The sequence below is a fragment of the Schistocerca americana genome, chromosome 1, assembly GCF_021461395.2.
Source record: "Schistocerca americana isolate TAMUIC-IGC-003095 chromosome 1, iqSchAmer2.1, whole genome shotgun sequence".
Classification (NCBI taxonomy): domain Eukaryota; kingdom Metazoa; phylum Arthropoda; class Insecta; order Orthoptera; family Acrididae; genus Schistocerca; species Schistocerca americana.
The window spans coordinates 1,106,771,561-1,106,790,731 of NC_060119.1; the positions used below are offsets into that span (position 1 = coordinate 1,106,771,561).

At 39.1% G+C, this 19,171-nt stretch overlaps 1 protein-coding gene across 2 annotated transcripts in view; it reads left to right on the forward strand.

Moving 5' to 3' along the window:
• Positions 1–10,643, forward strand: part of LOC124618471 (U4/U6.U5 tri-snRNP-associated protein 2) — a 60,788-nt gene extending 50,145 nt beyond the window's left edge. For both annotated transcript variants that reach the window (XM_047145351.1, XM_047145352.1), the window contains exons 9-11: positions 3,603–3,738; positions 9,386–9,472; positions 10,234–10,643. In XM_047145351.1, the coding sequence (XP_047001307.1) occupies positions 3,603–3,738; positions 9,386–9,472; positions 10,234–10,287 (277 nt within the window). In that variant the 3' untranslated portion in view covers positions 10,288–10,643. The remainder of the gene's footprint in view (positions 1–3,602; positions 3,739–9,385; positions 9,473–10,233) is intronic.
• The last annotated feature ends 8,528 nt before the right edge of the window (positions 10,644–19,171 follow it).

A 19,171-nucleotide genomic window follows, 5' to 3' on the forward strand; every position in this document is an offset into this window, starting at 1 on the left:
CGTCTGCACTGTTGCCTCCACCACCAGATTTTCTGGACTGTGCAGATTGGAGTTAGCCTTACAACACATTCTTTGCCACCAAAATCATCCAGGCTTCAACTTATGGTAACATACTGTCCCCACAACCTCCATCCAACAGTTTTTGCCTCCTCTGTCATATAACCTCCTCCCAATTCGCATCCCCTAACTGTCATTGTGTGCTACTGTCCTCCAAAGCACCTACCAGTTGTTTCATATCTCTGCTTCTCTCCTTTTCTGTTCCATGCCCTCCACCTCTTCCCTCTCACAGCCTCCTGCCACTGCCACTACAGCCTTGTTCTGCTGCTTTCCAGTCCCTGCACTCTGTTCCAGACAGTGCGGTTCACGGTTTCTTGTCCCACCCCTCCTCCACCCATTCTCTGCTATCCCTTCCCCTTCCCTGTCCCACTCCCACTTGATGCTTTCATTGAACCCATCAGTTGCAGTCTGGCCAGAGTGGCCAGAGATAGTGGTCATGTGAACATGAAGTGTGCCTACTTGAGTGAATGTATATGTGTGTTTTCCTTGTTTTTCTGAAGGAAGCTTTGACCAAAAGCTTAGTGTGCAACAATGTGTGTGTTTTCCTTGTTTTTCTGAAGGAAGCTTTGACCAAAAGCTTAGTGTGCAACAGTCTTTTCGTTTTGCCTGTCTACAACTCATCGCAATCTACCCTTTTCATAACTGTTGATATTTCAACCAGGACTTTCCATTGCTTAAATTCTAAAACAGACCGTACAAGTGCAAGAAGGACTATCACTCTGAGGGTTCTGTACGAACTTAATTGTGTATATAGATACTTCATCTATAGGTTTTGATGAGTCAGTTTGCGAGTATCAAAATGCGTGACATAAATGGCAGTGTCTTTTTATTGCATTAGTGTAGATATTTAAATTTTTTACACCACCAACATAAATTTTAACTTGATATGTTCCTGAGAAAAAGAGGTCTTGACAGACAGACAGACAGACAGACAGACAGATGGACAACAAAGTGATCCTACAACGGTTCAGTGTTTACCTATTGATAAGTGGAGCCCTAAAAAGTATTAAAAGGAATTCGTTACAGATGAGTCACACAAACTTAATGGTTGTTGATTCAGCTAAATACCTAGGGATTACAGTTAAGAAAACTTTAATTAGAACCACCACAAATAAAATATTGTGTGGAAAGTGAACCAAAGACTGTGTTTTATTGGCAGAGTATTTAGAAGATACAGCTAAACTACTAAAGGGAATGCCTGCATTGTGCTTGTCCATCCTTTCCTGGAGTACTGCTGTGGAGTATGGGGTCAAAAATGGCTCTGAGCACTATGGGACTTAACATCTGTGGTCATCAGTCCCCTAGAACTTAGAACTACTTAAACCTAACTAACCTAAGGACATCACACACATCCATGCCCGAGGCAGAATTCGAACCTGCGACTGTAGCAGTCGCATGGTTCCGGACTGCGCGCCTAGAACCGCGAGACCACCGCGGCCGGCAGTATGGGGTCCTTACTAGATAGGATGGACAGCAGACATGTGAAAATAATTGGTTGACTACCATCTGCTTAAGGAGAGATGACTGTTGTTAATAGAATAAGAGAAATCAGAATTTGCACCGAAAGATTTAGGTGTTATTCTTCCCCACATGCTGTTTGAGAGTGGAATGGTCAAGAAATAGTCTGAGAGTGGTTCTGTCAACTCTTTCCCAAGCATTTAAATTTGAATTGCAGGGTAGCCAAGTGGATGCAGAAGCAAATGTAGAACACACTTTGGAGTGAGCAACATTTGGGAAAGGAATTGCTTTTGTCATTTTCAAACGAAATGTCCATGCATTTGTTCTGAGAGGTTTAGGAAAACTGTGGATGGCCAGATAAGGTAATGGATCATCATTCTCCTGAATGTGAGTCATATATTTTCATTAATCTGTAGACATTTACACATTCTTGATAATCCATGAGCGAAAGTTATTGAATATGTTGTATGTGGTACAGAAGATACTTGTTTCCTTAAGAATGTGACGAGCAGACTCGTCTGACCTCCATACCCCGTTAGGAATATTTTTAATGCTAATCAGGGATGTTCCTCTACCACAAATGACATGCTCTTGTTTCCTGTAATTAACTGGATCATAATCCACCTGTCCACTCCCAAGTGACATGGAGATCTTAACCACTCCATACTAACTTTTACTTCTAAGAGACAAGATTATTCTCTTTATTCCATAAGGGGATGTAAGATGAATTTTTATTTCATTAGATGACTTTTGTTTCACTTGTTTGGTCTACAATTTTGCTTTTGCTTCTGAACTATTTGCACCAATTTTTGAAAGCGTAATCATTAAAAATAATTACTACACATGAATTGTGTTTTACAATTCTCTTATTTGTTCAACAGAAATAATGCCATCTTCTTTATGACAAGATGCGCATACTCCTGCACTTTTACAAATTTTGCTTAATGTTTCAGTATTGTTTATGATATGAAAGTATTTGTGCATACTGTAATTACTTTTTGTGACTTTTTGTAGCTGTCCCTTTTTAGGTGTGAAGATCTCTTATACATGTTGTGATCTAAGATTTGTTTAATAAGTTCCCATTATTACTCTTAATTATCTTTTTAGCAGACCAACTTTCAAAAATGGATTCAGACTCATTAAGCAATACATTGAATTTAGAGCTAGCATTAGGTTAATTGTAAACTTCACCCCAGTGAACAATTTTAAAGCTTTCTTTAAAATCTTCAGTAGTTTTGTCATTAGTTAGCCTTACTGTTTTCTTTGGTTGTTCCTGAACTTTCCATGGAACGAAGTTATGTTTTATGGCTAAGTGGGCATTTTGAACTGACAATCAGTTTACCACAGAATAGGCATTTGCTTCTTTAACTTCTTGCTTGTTGTTGTATGAATACATTATTTATAGCGCTACTACTATCTCAAGGAACTTAATTGGGAAATTTATGACTGATACTGCATTATAAGTGGCCAGCAGCACTTGTAGATCACTTTTTCTGTCATATTCTGTCAAGAAATTTACATCAAAATCGCCAAAAATTAATAATCCTTTCTTTCTGTTAAAATTTTTCATGAAAATTTCCCATATAACCCAGTGGAGACTTGTTTACTGTAACAGTCACAAGTACTACATTTCCCAGTATTAACACTCAAGCACGTGCTTCCATATCGTGACTATACAGTGTTTACGTATTTCTACATTTTTGTATTTATGTTGTAAATTGTTAAAAGCATGTTCTGTACTACTGCAAGCAGAACTTAAACTTGGAAACCTATCTTTCATGGGTTGTGCTTTTCTGTTTGAGTGTTCCTTGTGAAAGGGAACTAATGCCAGTTTCAGTTAATGAGTTGTGCATGAAATTCCTGCCCTCAGCAAATCTGAATCCAGTGGGAAATGTGGTTTTAACTTCCGACAAATAATTATCACAAGGAATAATCTGCTGAAGGTCGATATATTTTATCTTAATTACATGTTTCAAAGTAAAATAATTGTAATTTGTTGAAACATTTCTTCTTTGTATTGTGTGATGTGATTGTTGGTGCACTGTACATACACATTTTTTATGATTATTGAAATTGTGTGTTTCCAGGAATGTTGATTTTGGAGATATTCTTACTCCAGAAGTCAAGGAGAGATATAACAACACAATATATGATCTGGTGGCAAATATTGTGCATGATGGTGAACCAGGCAAAGGTACATACAGAGTACATGTGCTGCACAAGGTATGTAAGGATTGTTGTAGAGGTATAATTTGTGTAAGTTACTTCCATTATGTAATTATTGTCTTTGATCTTCTTGAATCAGCATATACATTTTGTAAAAATCTTTCCATTTAATTAAAAAATGAAAACAAAGTTTGCCAGCCACTCACTGGCTTTCACCCACCCAAACACAAAAAAGTAGCAACTAAAAATACATTAAAAATAGGGCTTGGTATACTATTTAGAGCAAAAGTATTTTTTTCCATAAAAACATGTCACATATACCAGAAATATGAATAGATATAAGAAGTCAGTATGGTTCACTGAAACACTTGATCACTGGAAATACTCTGTTCCATAGCTGCTTTCATGTCATTATTACTGTTGGCAAAAATGCAAACAGAAGATAGTTTCAAATAACTAAAGAAGGAAGGAGTGTTTAATATTATGCAGGAAAAAAACTGCAGGTAACTACGTGAATGGAATCAGCTGCTGTACTACTATAGCTAAGATACAATTTAAAACTATGGAACAGTTTTTTCATTACATGTTGTTAGTGATGAGAATTTGTATGCTATAAAAGGTTTGTATCAGTTAACTCATTAAAAACCAAATACACACAATGCAATAAAATTATTGTGGGTCAGATGTGGACAGCACATGGGTGCTTATTTACTTCACAATTAATCTAAATCATAATGTTGAATGTAATGTAAATGGACAGATAAAAAGTCTACTTACCAAGTGGCGATGGGGAACACATACACATATAAAAGGATTTAAGGTTTAAAAGCTTTTGGAGCCATTGGTTCCTTCTTCTGGCAGAAGAGTTGAAGAGAAGGAAGAGGGGTGAAGGAAAAGGACTGGAGAGGTTTAGAGAAAGGGGTACAGTTCAGAAAAGTCACCCAGAACCCTGAGTCAGGGGAGACTTACCAGACAGGATGAGAAGGAAAGGCCATCCAGTAAGTCTTCCCTGACCCGGGGTTCCGGGTGACTTTTCTGAACTCTACCTCTTTCCCTAAACCTCTCAGGTCCTTTTCCTTCACAGGGTCCTGGGTTCGATTCCTGGTGGGATTTTCTCCACCCGGGGACTGGGTGTTTGTGTTGCCCTCATCATTTCTTCATTATTCGGGAAGTTCCGAGACTGGAAATGGAAAGATTTGGAACTTGTACAGGCGCTGATGACCATGATGTTGAGTGCCCCACAAACCAACATCATCTTCATCATCATCATCATCATCCTTTTCCTTCACCCCTTTTACTTCCCCTTCAACTTTTCTGCCAGAAGAAGGAGGCAATGGCTCCAAAAGCTTGTAGCCATTAAATCCTTTTTTGTGTGTGTTCCCCTGCCGCAGCTTGGTGAATGGGGTTTTATCTGTCCATTTACATTACATTATCAATAATTGATTATTTTCATTGTTATAATGTAGAATGTGTTTTATTAATGTGGTGTTAATGAAGAGTGGAATCAGTTTGGGATGTTTATAATCAAAGGTCAAAGTTGTTATTAGAGTTTTTTAGTACCTCTTAATATGGGTACTTTCATAAAGATGGTCTACACGTGTGAAGGTGCAATGGTTCTGAAAATATTCTCCAACTTTTTATCATCTGTGTGGTTGTATTAGGAGTGGGCAACAATGAAATAAAACTGCTGAATGCATCTAAACACACCAGATTGCCTTTATTTCCCACCTTAGATCTAGGCAATGGCCTAAACATGGCCACATAAACATAGAACAAGTCGGTAACCAATTAACAGTTTCGCACTTTAGAAAAGAAACTGTAGCACTATATATTAATGCTCATTGAGTAGTCCATAATCTGAGCTGGAACATAGCTTCTCTTTTTTATAAATGACTTGTCAAGACCCGACCACTGCTTCATCATTAACAGGTCCATTAGACTCCGGCATTAGGCTATGTCAGTCCACAGAAATACAATACACTCTTGCCTCCTACACCTGTAGCAAATATTGAATCAACACAACAGCTGAATTTCAGTTCAGGCATGTGTGTTCCAGAGACACTTTATATGCAGGCGGTCTGCTGTAAGCCACTGCGTCTCCCATGCGAGCCACTGACTGGTCTGACAAGCGTAACCTCCAGTAAACAGACGGTGGTACTCCAAACCTGTGCTCCGCTTGCGACAACCAGTTTACTGTCCTCCGCTCTGTCAGAAAAATTGTTACATACTCTGCTGCCAACTTTCTTCTCTCTCCCAAAGCTCACTCATTCACGCAGATAAACCACTTGAAGCAGAGACGTTCCGCTACATTGGGACGAGGAAATCTTGCCAACCTGGTTTGGCTGTTGCCAACCTAGATAAAAATGCTGTACATGGCACACCATGAACAAGGGTGGCACAAATATGTACCTGTAACATTTGCTAATACTTGCATGGCCTGTAATGTTGCTGCCATTAGCTCTTGATAACCCTGCTAAGTTTGTGTTAGCAGTTGCTGCAGTTGATCTGACTAATCGCAAAATGTTCAAAGTCTGATTTGCAAATGACACAGGTCCTAAGTAGTTCTTAGAGATCAAAAATGAGCTCTGTAAACTTACTTTAAACTCACCAGCAGTTCCTATATCATCATCTCTGAACTTACCATCTCTGGAAACTCGACGTGCCAGTCTCCGCTGCTGCCCGTGTAACTGACAACACATCACTTGAGTCCATTGGCAAATATAAGTGTACTATACCAACATGGAAAAGAGAGACAGTACAATAGTTTTGCAGGTATAACCGAAGACTCTCGGCATTGCCACTACACACACAACAGTTGGGCATGACAACTATTCTACATATTATAACTTAAGGTCCCACGCTGTGGTTTTCTGTCTTTATGTGGAATCTAATCTCAGGAACTACTGTAGGGACTGTGATACTTATTCAGCTACAGATTAATTCATGAGGAAGATTTGTGTATATTCTTTACCCCCGTTACGCCAGACAAAGTGTCTGGCCATGGATATTTAGTGCCACACATGCAAATACAGGGCAGCTCGCAGTTGTTTATTGATACTGTAGACACACACACACACACACACACCACATGCATATACATCTACAGCAACCTGCCTGGATTCGCACATTTGGCCAAATGACTTGTCTCATAGTGGTAATGTATAGGGTGATTCCGTGATGGTGTTACAAAAAAGTCCAGCAAATATAGGCTCTAAAATACCTACATTAAGAGCTATGGGCTCTTGTCCAGTAGAAGAGATGCATTTCACAGTAGTGAAGATGAACAGGTGCTCGTTGCTCTTAAGATGTGTATTTTAGAGCCCATAGCTACTAGGCATTTTTCTTCTTTTGGTCCGTACTGTCTACTCCAAAAATATTTAAGTCAAAGACTTTACAGCTGAAGAGACGCGTTTCACTATATTGAAGATGAACAGATGCTCAGGGTGTAATGAAATATTCACACACACACACACACACACACACACACACGTGCGTTTGTGACTTGAGAGTGGGGGTGCATGCATGTGTGCACACTTGTGTGTGTGTGTGTGTGTGTGTGTGAGAGAGAGAGAGAGAGAGAGAGAGAGAGAGAGAGAGAGAGAGAGAATATTTCAGTACAGCATTTTTTAAGACTGCTGTAAATTTATTTTAATGTGTGCTCTCTATTCAGAGGAATTCTAACAATTATGTTGACAAACAAACACTTTCGTCAAGTTACTGACTCTGTAATGACAGTACAAGAAAACAGAATACATGGACGAGGTAGTTTCTCTGAATAGTGGCTAAATATTAAAGTAAATTTACAGTAGTCTTCAAAAGATTACAGAAATCGATGATATGCTACACAACCTGCTATTAGCATATAAACACAAGTTACAATGATAAAAAGAATACAAAAACTGAAGGAACTGATGTCTTTGTACATAGTGGTAGTCTCATTCCATTATGTTGTACATAGCATTCTACCTCGCCAAACCATAGAGATTGCTTTAAAATGCTTGTTCCTAGCTGCGTGGGTTAAAAACCAACCGAGCATCATTACAAGTAATGCAACAATGCTGTGTAGTAGGCTATCAGAACTTACAAAGAAATTGCTGAGAGATGATGGACCGCCAACTAGACATTTTTAGGAGACAGTTGGAAATAATGATTAAATTTAAGTAACATTATGTCATAATATTACATATCTGAATAGTACGAAAATGAAATAATATACATCACAAGTGTTTAATAGATAATTGTAACTTTGAACCAATAAAATGTCATCCACAGCCTCATGATCCAGTTGACTGTGACACTTCATGACAACCAAATCAGCAGCGCAGAATCTACTCTCAGCAGATCCACTTGAGACTTTAACACACAGTACTCTCTTAGTTACATGTGCCTGGGAAGATACTGTCTTTTCGTGTTCTTTCCACTGTCTCTGCATCTTTTTTTGTAGTTGTGATTGAGGAGTACGGCAATAGCTTGCATTGTCCAAACTTCTTGCATACCTCTGAAACTTCAATGGATGCAGCAGTTTTAATGGGCCTGACATATTTTTGTATCAACCACGAGTACCTAGATAGAACGGAGATTGCAGTTTGTAGCAACATTCACTTGTAATCACGTTCCAGCAACAAAATAGTAGGCATATATAGCTGTCCACTTACCTGAAATATTTATGCACAGAGCACCAACCTCTTTGAAACATTATCTCTGTCTTCAGTGCTGAGCATCAAAAGAAAATGATACAAGGGACACACAAATATTTCATTCTTATGGTACAAGTGCAGTTTAATCTTGTCATTCCTTCTATTCATGTAACTTCTGCATCTTAATTTAATTATTGCCATGACATTACTGTCTAATTCATTAGGGTTCAAGTGCTCATCCAGAAGTTTACACTGCCAGAAAACTACCAAATGTAGAGCTGGATAGTTGCCTCATTCTAGATCATTACTAGCTCCCTTGAATGGCTTGGAGAACATGATAAGCTCATTTAGTGTCTGCTCATCTATATTCTGAAGTCTACTTAACTCTTTTGGTGGCATCCACTCCTCATTGTTGATCAGAGTGTCACATACTGAAACCAGCTTGTCTAACAGGGTGTTCCATTGGACTTGGACCCCTTGTTTGATTGATTTTGTGAGTCTCTTTGAAAGACCATTCTCTTGCAGTATGCCACAAGTCAAACAATGGAAACTTTAGGTAGAAATATCAATAATGTAGGGAAAGATAGATGGCTACTTACCGTAGAGGAGACACTTTAAGTTGCAGACAGGCACAATTAAAAGACACTTACAAAAAGCTGTCAGCCACAGCCTGCATCACTAAAAGAGAAACACACACCACTCATAGACACAAGGAAGCACACCTCACACAAACATGACTGCCAACTTCGGCAGCTTCTGGCCTGAACTGGTGATGGCAGTCGTGTGCATGAAGTATGCTTACTTATGTGCGTATTTCTTTTTTTCTGCTGTGGCTGAAAGCTTATGTGTAAATGTCATTTAGCTATATGCCTGTCTGCAACTGGAGTTTCCAGTACTGTGATGACAAACACCATCTAGGTAGTGGTGCCACAGTGGCGACAGTAATTTTGCCCCATCTTCTCTGTTCCTATAATGATGTTGGGTGGCAGCAGTACAAATACAATGTTAAAAAAGGGATACTTCACAATTTAACTATAATCTCTCATGTATTTATGTTATCATTCCAGGGAAGTGGCAAGTGGTATGAGATGCAGGATCTTCATGTCACCGACATACTTCCACAGATGATCACATTGACCGAGGCGTATATTCAGGTATTATGTGATTCATTATAAGATCTGTTAACACTTTGGAGACTGTCCACTTAGAAGAATATTGAGCCTAGGAAACCTGCCATTTATGCTGTTATTTACAGTGTTATTGGCACATATGTAATTGATGTATCTTCAAGCATAATACGTACTAAAATGGGCCGAGCTTCAAGATATATTTTTCATATTTACTTGAACTCTTTGCTAGATTACAGATTTTAAAATGATGCTCACAGAAAATATAATAATTGCCCCAAGAAAAATGTGTGAGGTGAATTATTGAGCAATTTCTTTGTATTGAGCTTCCAAAATTTCCTGCTCACTCAACAAACATACCACATTTGTAGCAGAATTGCAATAAACTGCAAAACCTAGTGAGGACAAGCACAAAATTACATCAGTTCAATCATTATGGCTTAGCCATTCATGGCAGCAGCTGTTACACTTGCTTATGTTTCTTTCGAAAAATTCTAAAAATTGACAATAGAAGGCAGTACCAGTCAATGGCAGGCCAGGAGATGTCCATATGTTGTTCTCATATGAAATAAGTACAGCTTTTCAGTGATAGGCAGCTTGCGTGTCGAGAAAATCGCAGCCCAACCCCAATCTGTACTCTGGCACAGTCATTTCTATTCAAAGTTGCGGTTCAAGCTATGCTCAGGCTTGGTTTACAAAGTGTTAACAATATTGCATTCCTAATGCTATGAGGTATTTACATTTATCTCGCTCATACTCATTATGTAATTTACTTATTTTCATTTCAGATATATGAGCTCAGGAAGGATTTTAAAGATGATATGAAGATGGAGGTTGTATGACATAAGGCATCAGACACAGGCACAATTCATAAGTTTCCCAAGCAAGTACCTTACTGAAGAATTCTCCATGAGAGGGAAATGACATGCAGCAGTTGTTCATTGAAATGCTAGAGTGACTAATGTAAATATTGTATTTATAACTGGGGTGAAAAGTCCCTGCTCCTCTTCTACAAAATGTGCAGCAAATGTCTGTTTTCACTGCCATTCTCTATCTTTATTTATGTCTCTTACCCATGGGTAGACTGATAACTGAAACTACTCAAGGGACACATCACGTCCAGTGCAGACACTCAAATGCTGCCGTCAAAAGACCACTGTATTAAAATTAAATATTTTACTGTAATTAATTTTCTCATTTATCACTTGTTTTTCATTTCCTACTTGACTATTTGATTTCCATTTTTTTCTATTGTTTGTTTCTCTCCTTCAGTTCCATGTAAATACAACTAAAGGATTGTACAGTTATATGTTAGGTTGTTATGATGGCTTTCTGATTCAGTGATTAAATGTCTCTGCTGGATCTATCCACAAATCCAGGGGTTGATCTGCACTTGTGATCAGAGTTTTTGTTGCCTCTGGAATGCTTTGTTTATGTGAAAAATACTAAGTTGAAGTATGGTTCAGATTACATATTCACTATAACCAGCTGCTGTCTTGTGGAAGAGAAAGGCCCTGTAAGAGGGCCATACACCGATGTCTTATGGCATCATATTGTGAGGTAACTTGTTACTGAGGAAAAAAAGTGTTTGTTGCACAATAGTGTGAAATAAGGACAATATGTGACATGAGTATAATATGTGCTATAGTGCTAGAATCTTTTGTAGACTGTTCTTTAAAGAGTTACAGATACTAAAAACAGCCTGACGTTACATTTACTCCCTTATAAAGTTCATTGTCAACAGTCAATCTCAGTTTGAAAGCAACAGTAACATCCATAACTGTAATATTAGAAAGAGAAATGATCTACACTGTCTTTCATTTAGCCTTAGCGTACAACAGAAAGGAGTGCTCATCTATCGAATGTTGTAAAGAATTTAATAGATAATACAATTAAGTAAATTTGCAAACTAAAATCATATTTACTTGATAACTCTTACTTTATAGAAGGATTTGTGAACATGTAATAATGTTTTGTTTGGGAGGAGGGGAGGGGAGGGGGGGGGGGGGGAGGGGATTGAAGATTGTTATGTAGAAATCAATGTATGTTAATTTATATTTAAAAAACTCATAGCTTAATACGATCATGTTGCCACAGTCTTTACTCAGAAAGTGCACTACTGTTGTAAAACTGATCCATTCTGCATCATAGCAAGAAGTTGCAATTATGACCAATGAATATGCAGATAGCTACCTACCGGAAACTGTGCTGTGGGTGTGACTGGTAACCAACTATCTACTTGTTTGAATGGCCACCAGCAAACTGTGTCAAACTGCAAACTTGACAATCCATTTGCTGAACATGCTGTGCACCACAACACAAATGACCTGAACAGTTGCTTCACTACACATGCCATTCAGAAGCCTGTTGCCACTGCCTCACATTGCCTTTTCCATTTTCTCTTCTGTCATTGTCCACATGACTCCTTCCCTGACCAGCTTATGCACTGCCCTCTCCCACCACTCTTCATTCCTCTTCCCCCCTCCCTCCTTGTGAGCATTTTCTCTCCACCTCTCTCCCACTCTCTCTCTATTTCTCTGTCTCTCTCGTATGCTTTACCCCCTAAGAACTACTTTCATGTTGTTGTGCAGCTCCTGTGTCATTTGTCTTTCCCACTCCTGCCTCACAGTATCCCAACTTTGCCTCATGTGTCCTTCCCTACTCTACCCTACACTGATCACTTAGGCAACTGCTTTGTATTAATTAGTGTTGCTGTGACTGTGCTAATGTGCTTTTTAGTCTCTCTCTCTCTCTCTCTCTCTCTCTCTCTCTCTCTCTCTCTCTCTCTCTCTCTCTGTGTGTGTGTGTGTGTGTGTGTGTGTGTGTGTGTGTGTACATTCTGCCAGAAGAAGAGCCAGGGCTTGAAAGCTAATTAACCCAGATAGTCCTGAATTATTTGTTTTTCAAAATTGATTTATATCTTATCTACATTAATTCACAAGGTTGTAAGAAAGAAAGTAAAAACAATTTTGAGTATTTATTTTTATTTAGTATTTCCAAATATGGCCGTCCTTCCAGAAGGACGCCAGGACAATAGGGGAACATGTTTTTAAAGTATACGACATTGCACAATTAACTTGTTTTGGTTTTTATACTTTCAAATAAACATAAATAAATTTGAATTATTGGCTAAAGCAGCTAATGAATACAAAAAACAAAGAAAATAACCTATACACATATTTGATGCACTAGTATGATGAGACAAAAAGCAACAAACATGAAGTGGTTCGTCACATTTTACGCACATAGTAGTAGTTTATTTGTGGCAACTTTGACATTTCAGCTGCTTCTTCTTTTTTGTTATCTCGTCAGTTGGTAATTCAGCAACATAATGTTCTCTTCCACCAAATCTAGAATCTAGTTTTGCCCTCTTACTAGGACGTCCTCTGCTGGTAGTGACTCTTTTGTTACTTTCAAGAATTGCAGTGACAATTCGACGACGAAATGTCAGATGATCTATGGGTTATTCGTTGTGCTTGTAAAGACCCCAGGCATTTTGCTCTGAATGCCTATAAAATGTGCAATGATCGGGAAATACCATTTTCCCCTCTTATAGAGCATCTATATAGGGATTCATTTTGGTCAATTCGATCTATGCCTCCCATATGAGTATTGTAGGAGTGTAATAAGTTAGGTTTAAGCACGCTAATCCTTTTCTTTTGTTCCCTGGAAAATCTTGTTACAGAGCGTAGTGGTTGCACTCTGTCAAAGTTGGTGGCTACAGTAACAACATTGTTGTCATTCCAACGTGCAATGGAAATCCCGGATGCTGAGTAAGAACAAATTTCATATGATCCTCTATTTTCTTTTATCATTTTATCTACAAATGATAGAGTACAATTCTTAATGCTGTTTCCTCTTATTGTTCCTGTTGCTTCCACGCCCCTCTCTTTTAGGTCATGTAGCGCAGTAGCATAGAGCTGACTTGCTGGTAATTTATCTACACTTGGGTTTTCTTCAGCACCCGAATATTCATCTGGTACGTCATCAGTTGAATTTAGAGGAGGGTGTAATGTTACATTCACACCAGTATTAGGTATTTCCTCATCTTTTGATTCTAACATGTCCAAAAGTTCCATAAGTGTACATAGTTTTCTGTGAATACAAAATGACAGCACATTACCCTGACGTCCTTCTGGAAGGACGGTTGAAAACATTATTGAATTACAACTGACTAAACCTTTCAATCGTAATATGAGCCCATAAATAATATAGTTTAATTCTTTAAGATATTATATGACAAGTTTCAGAATTATTGACGCAATATGAAAGAAAATATACACACCCATCGATGACAAGGTCAGTCAGTTCGTACATGGTAAAATCGGCCCTATTTTCAAGACACAGTTTCTCACTCACTATGAACGACAGCGTCAAACTGAATGTCGCAGCGCCCAACTGACTCTGCCTGCTTCATATGACAATGCGTCACAGTCCGTTGCAACAGTGCATTATTCGCAAAAATAAATAATATCAACAGTGAGTTACGTCGTCCTTCCAGAAGGACGTCAGGGCTATCTGGGTTAATAATATGTTATGTTATGTTATGTGCCACATATTACTTTGCGAAATTTGAGTGGTTGCCTTTCCTTTGTTTTACACAACTGAAGCATTGTGGTGTTTGTAACTTTGGGTGTTATATGTTTTCCGTTCACTGAAATATTACTTAAAATACATGTTTGTGAGAATTTAAATTCTTTAAAAAAAAAAAAAAAAAATCCCAGTTTAGCCACTTCTGCACTTCTTGGAGAGAAGCAAATTGGTAAGCTAACATACTTTTGGCTGTAGTCATTCAATAATGTGATATAGGATAATGGCATGGGATCTCTTATCTTTAATAAAGTAAGTTTTCATGGCATAAAACTGTGTCAGGGGAACAATATGAATTGCTCACCCATAATCAGGTTATAGACAACTGCTTCGTATCATAAATACTGGGCACAATCCTGTGTCATGTTCCAAGTAAAAATTTCCGTGTTTGCTAGTGCTGGTGGTGTATTGGAAATTGCTGGTACTGGTGATATCTTGGAAGCCTTTGTGGGTACCTCTGCAACAGGAAGAAAATAAATAAAAACTATTCATTTTTAATTTAGAGTTGTGTATTGGCCTGGTATGGAATGACTGCTACAGAGAGATGGAAGAACCGCTCTTCTAGTTGTCAGAATGGTGTGCAGAGAGGAGGGAGGTGGAGATGGACAGAGAGAGGGGAGGAGGAGGTGGGCCATTGAGGGATGGAAGCAGTTCAGGATGTATATCCAATTTCCAGACATATTTAACAATTTCAAAGCATTGCCAGGTTCAATAGTTTGAAATATTTCCACAGTTCATATGGTAACAGCCACTGACTGTCCCTGTAAACTAGTACTTACCAGAGAGGTGTTATTACAGTTACACTGTAGTTGATTCAGTTCCTTTTTCTGGTTCATTCACTGCTTCCTGTAGCACTCTCCAAGGTGTCTCACTGAGGAGTCCATTTTTTTCTGTCAGTCTGTCTCTGACTTGTCTATCCAGCAAGCAGCTGTTTCAAACCATCTCAGAGGAGTAGGAGTGTAGTGACCTATGAGGCATCCGGTAACATTATGCACTTTTGTACCCTCCCATTTATGTATTATCACCCTCGGCTGTATATTTAATCTTAACAAAAAGACGCTCATCATCTTCAATGTAGTCACGTGACATATCATCCAAATGACTTATTGCACCTTATCACTACATCATAAAAAATAAGCACACATATTGAGGAAGAAGAGCTTAGCATGAGCTATTAAAGGAAAAAGGAAGGAATCTGCAGTAGAGTTACTGTAGTTGCATTTCTGATCATAGGAATCGGATAGCTATCGCTTAAACCCTATACTTCACCTCTAGTCCCAGAGAGATCAATCCAGTGTAGCGTCCTTCATGTATCCTGCAATACCACTGATGTATTTAATCGCAGGCATGTTACCAACTGCAGTCTTTTCCCCTTAATACAACTGTGTCATATGTGATAATTCTTTCTCCTCCACATAAGTCCCTAATATCCGATACGTTCTCTCATACATTGGTTTGAACAGTTATCTTAGATTTTTTGCTATCTTGATTACTGTAGCTCTGGTTTGGGGTGGGGGTGGGGGATCTGGAATGGTATAACGATGACAGGGCAGCCAACAGCTAGTTACCCATCACTGTTGTATCTCAGTACCTTGCTACGCTACTTTGACCCAGTGTCACATGATGTAAAGACAAAGCACACAAACTGTAAGATACTGTTGTTACTAATTTATGTTTTACTTTGTAAGCACTGTATTGCGGTTTACAACTACCTCACTAGAAAACAGAACAAGCAGAAGGAGTGCAGCACAGAAACAGAAGGGAAGAAAAAAGTTCTGCACATGACTCAGGCACTCTGTGACGACAAATCACATATCTACTAGCTTAGACACATGGAGGACTCTTAAATTCCAATTTCACATATCAACACTATTTACAACAAATTATGTTTACAATAGCCTACTAGCTGTATTGACTTAAACTTCATTTGTACCAAGCCATCTCCCAGCACTACTTAATATATTGCCCATTCTTCCGGCATATCCAGTGTGATTCAGTGCATGGGGCCACATGACTCGGTACAGTTACATTGTATACACACAACCGGTGTCATTGGTTCTTCCCTTGTTCCCTTCCCAAGTATCATAACTGAGTTATACATGACATAATGAAAAATAGGATGGTGAGATGAAGGGTAACTCCAAGGAACAACAGATATGAGGACCACAAGACTGGTTACAAAATGCACAAGTTGCTACTTACTTGTTTTGCCAACAACCATGCACTTTTGCCAATCCCACTTGTGACACCAAAATTTAGTGCCCTGTTGGAGGGGTGCCCTATGGAGGGGTGGAAGAGCTATTCTTCTGGTTGTCAGGATAGTGTTCAACTCTCCCACCTGGGTGTTGTGGCTATGACATGTTGGCAACAGCTGCTGGAGAGTGTTGTAGGAGTTAGGTGCCTGCAGCAAGACTGACTGTTCACTAGAAGCTCTTCATTTTTTCTACAAGCTTAGAGCAACTATGGATGTGTGCCCTTACCTGGTGGTGCAGTCTGGTGCCAATCCACAGTGGTAATCCCACAGACCTCTTTGGTGGAGAAGCATTGTCTGGAAGATGGCAGTAGCTGCTTTGCACAGCATGGCATGAATGCAAAGTGATTTAGTGTAGTAAAGCATTCCCCAGTGGCACTGAGACAGATGCTGATGCAGGTGACTGGTGGTGTTATGCTGCTAGTGAGGCAACCAAGTATGTGGCATACAGGCTGGCAGCGAATGGCCTCAGTGGTACCAAGGCCATGCTCAGCAGCAGAAGAGCCTCACAGGTGGTTGGCCCATTGTGAGGTGACAGAAAACCCTGTATATGGAGCCCGACCCTGCATCGGGCTGATAGTGGCTCAGTGTTGAGGTGGCAGAGCTGCCTCAAGACAAAAGCCAGTGTGGCAACAATTGATGACTTAATAATCTGACCCATGCCTTGCCTGGCTGGATGTTCCATAGTGGGTCCATTGTGGCGTGTGGCTGTGAAAGGTTTGCTGCATATTGAAGTGCCCCTTATGGTTGGTGCTAGGGCTCTGGCCAAACCAGCAGTGGTGGGTCTATGTATTCTCCAAGTTGCTAAGTTTATGACATCAAGCCCAGCTAACTGTACCTTTGTGTTTACTGTTGGAAAAGCTCTAAACTTTAAAAATCAGCATGTTGAGCACTTACATTAACAATTATATATAACAACAAAACAGCAAATTAAGTTGGAATTGTTGCAGAATTGTGCAAACGAGCTGATGTAAATCTGTTGCAGATGTTAAACTGCCAAGAATAATGCAGAATACACGGTGAAGGGAAGAAATTCGAGAGAAGTAGATAAAACTGATGCCAACAGCTGCAGAGGAATATTACTGATACCATTTATATACAAATCCTTTCCAAAATGCTACTTAACAGGCTAAAGAAGCAGATACATCACAAGATCTGGAAGTATAAGGGTGGATTTAAGATGGGAAGGTTATGTGTGGAGCAGATTTTAAGTCTCTTGCTCATAATCCAAGGCAAGCCCTATGTCACTTTGTTTGTGGTTGTCAGATCATCTCTGTGTGAAATATTGTAGGAGTTGGGAGTGGATGATAAAACAAGAAACAATAATAAACACAAAATCTGAAGTTAAATTTCTGCTAGAGATATCTGAAGCTTTCAGTGTGTGAACATTGGCTAAACAAGGAGATGGACAAGCCCATATTTTGTTAAAGGTGATCCAAGAATGGAAAGAATGGACTAAATGATCTGGTTTTAATTGGGTTATAAAAACAAGAAACTTAGGATTCATTGTTCAGTTTGTGCAAAAGATCTTGCAATACTGTCCAGAGGATGAAATGACAAGAAAAAAAATCAACATTTTGAAAAGAATTACAGAAAAAGTAGGTCTTCAAATATCTTGCACAAAAATGACCATAACACTTTGTCATCCACTGACATCTGCTGTGTGTGCGGTCGTTGCGTAGTCAAGTGAAATTGCACATGTCACCACAGATGATGCTACAGTGACGGTGTTTTTATTCTTTGCTTCTCTTTCATTCTGTGTGTAATTGTACATAGTTACAACTTTCGCTGTACTACTTATTCTCCATTGGCCTTTCTAATATGTTAACGATGATACCACACTCACGTAAGACATCTTCTCACTAACATGAGGGAATGGATATGATTGTTTTACTCTTGTATAAACAAAGAGATGGTTCTGACTTAATCTAGAGTGGATCATTTTTATATGCTCTGACGGCTTGAAGAAGTACGCTTAAGAAAGTTGAGTACCCCTAATCTCAGCTGTGCCCAACAATTGGTGACCTTGATATGATACAGCTAGTGAGAATAAACAGTGATACAGTTGAGTTATGAGCAATTGTAGAATATGTGGCAAGAAGTGATGTCATGATTGGTTGGGTAGAAGTAATGTAAAATCAATAAAAATTACATGTGACTACTGAAGGAAAACCTATTTCTACATCTACATACATACTCTGCAATCCACCATACGGTGCGTGGCGGAGGGTACCTCGTACCACAACTAGCATCTTCTCTCCCTGTTCCACTCCCAAACAGAACGAAGGAAAAATGACTGCCTATATGCCTCTGTATGAGCCCTAATCTCTCTTATCTTATCTTTGTGGTCTTTCCGTGAAATGTAAGTTGGCGGCAGTATTATTGTACTGCAGTCAGCCTCAAATGCTGGTTCTCTAAATTTCCTCAGTAGTGATTCACGAAAAGAACGCCTGCTTTCCTCTAGAGACTCCCACCTGAATTCACGAAGCATTTCCATAACACTCGCGTAATGATCAAACCTACCAGTAACAAATCTAGCAGCCCACCTCTGAATTGCTTCTATGTCCTCCCTCAATCCAACGTGATAGGGATCCCAAACGCTCGAGCAGTACTCAAGAATAGGTCGCACCAGCATTCTATAAGCGGTCTCCTTTACAGATGAACCACATCTTCCCAAAATTCTACCAATGAACCGAAGACGATCATCCGCCTTCCCCACAACTGCCATTACATGCTTGTCCCACTTCATATCGCTCTGCAATGTTATGCCCAAATATTTAATCGACGTGACTGTGTCAAGCGCTTCACTACTAATGGAGTATTCAAACATTACGGGATTCTTTTTCCTATTCATCAGCATTAATTTACATTTATCTATATTTAGA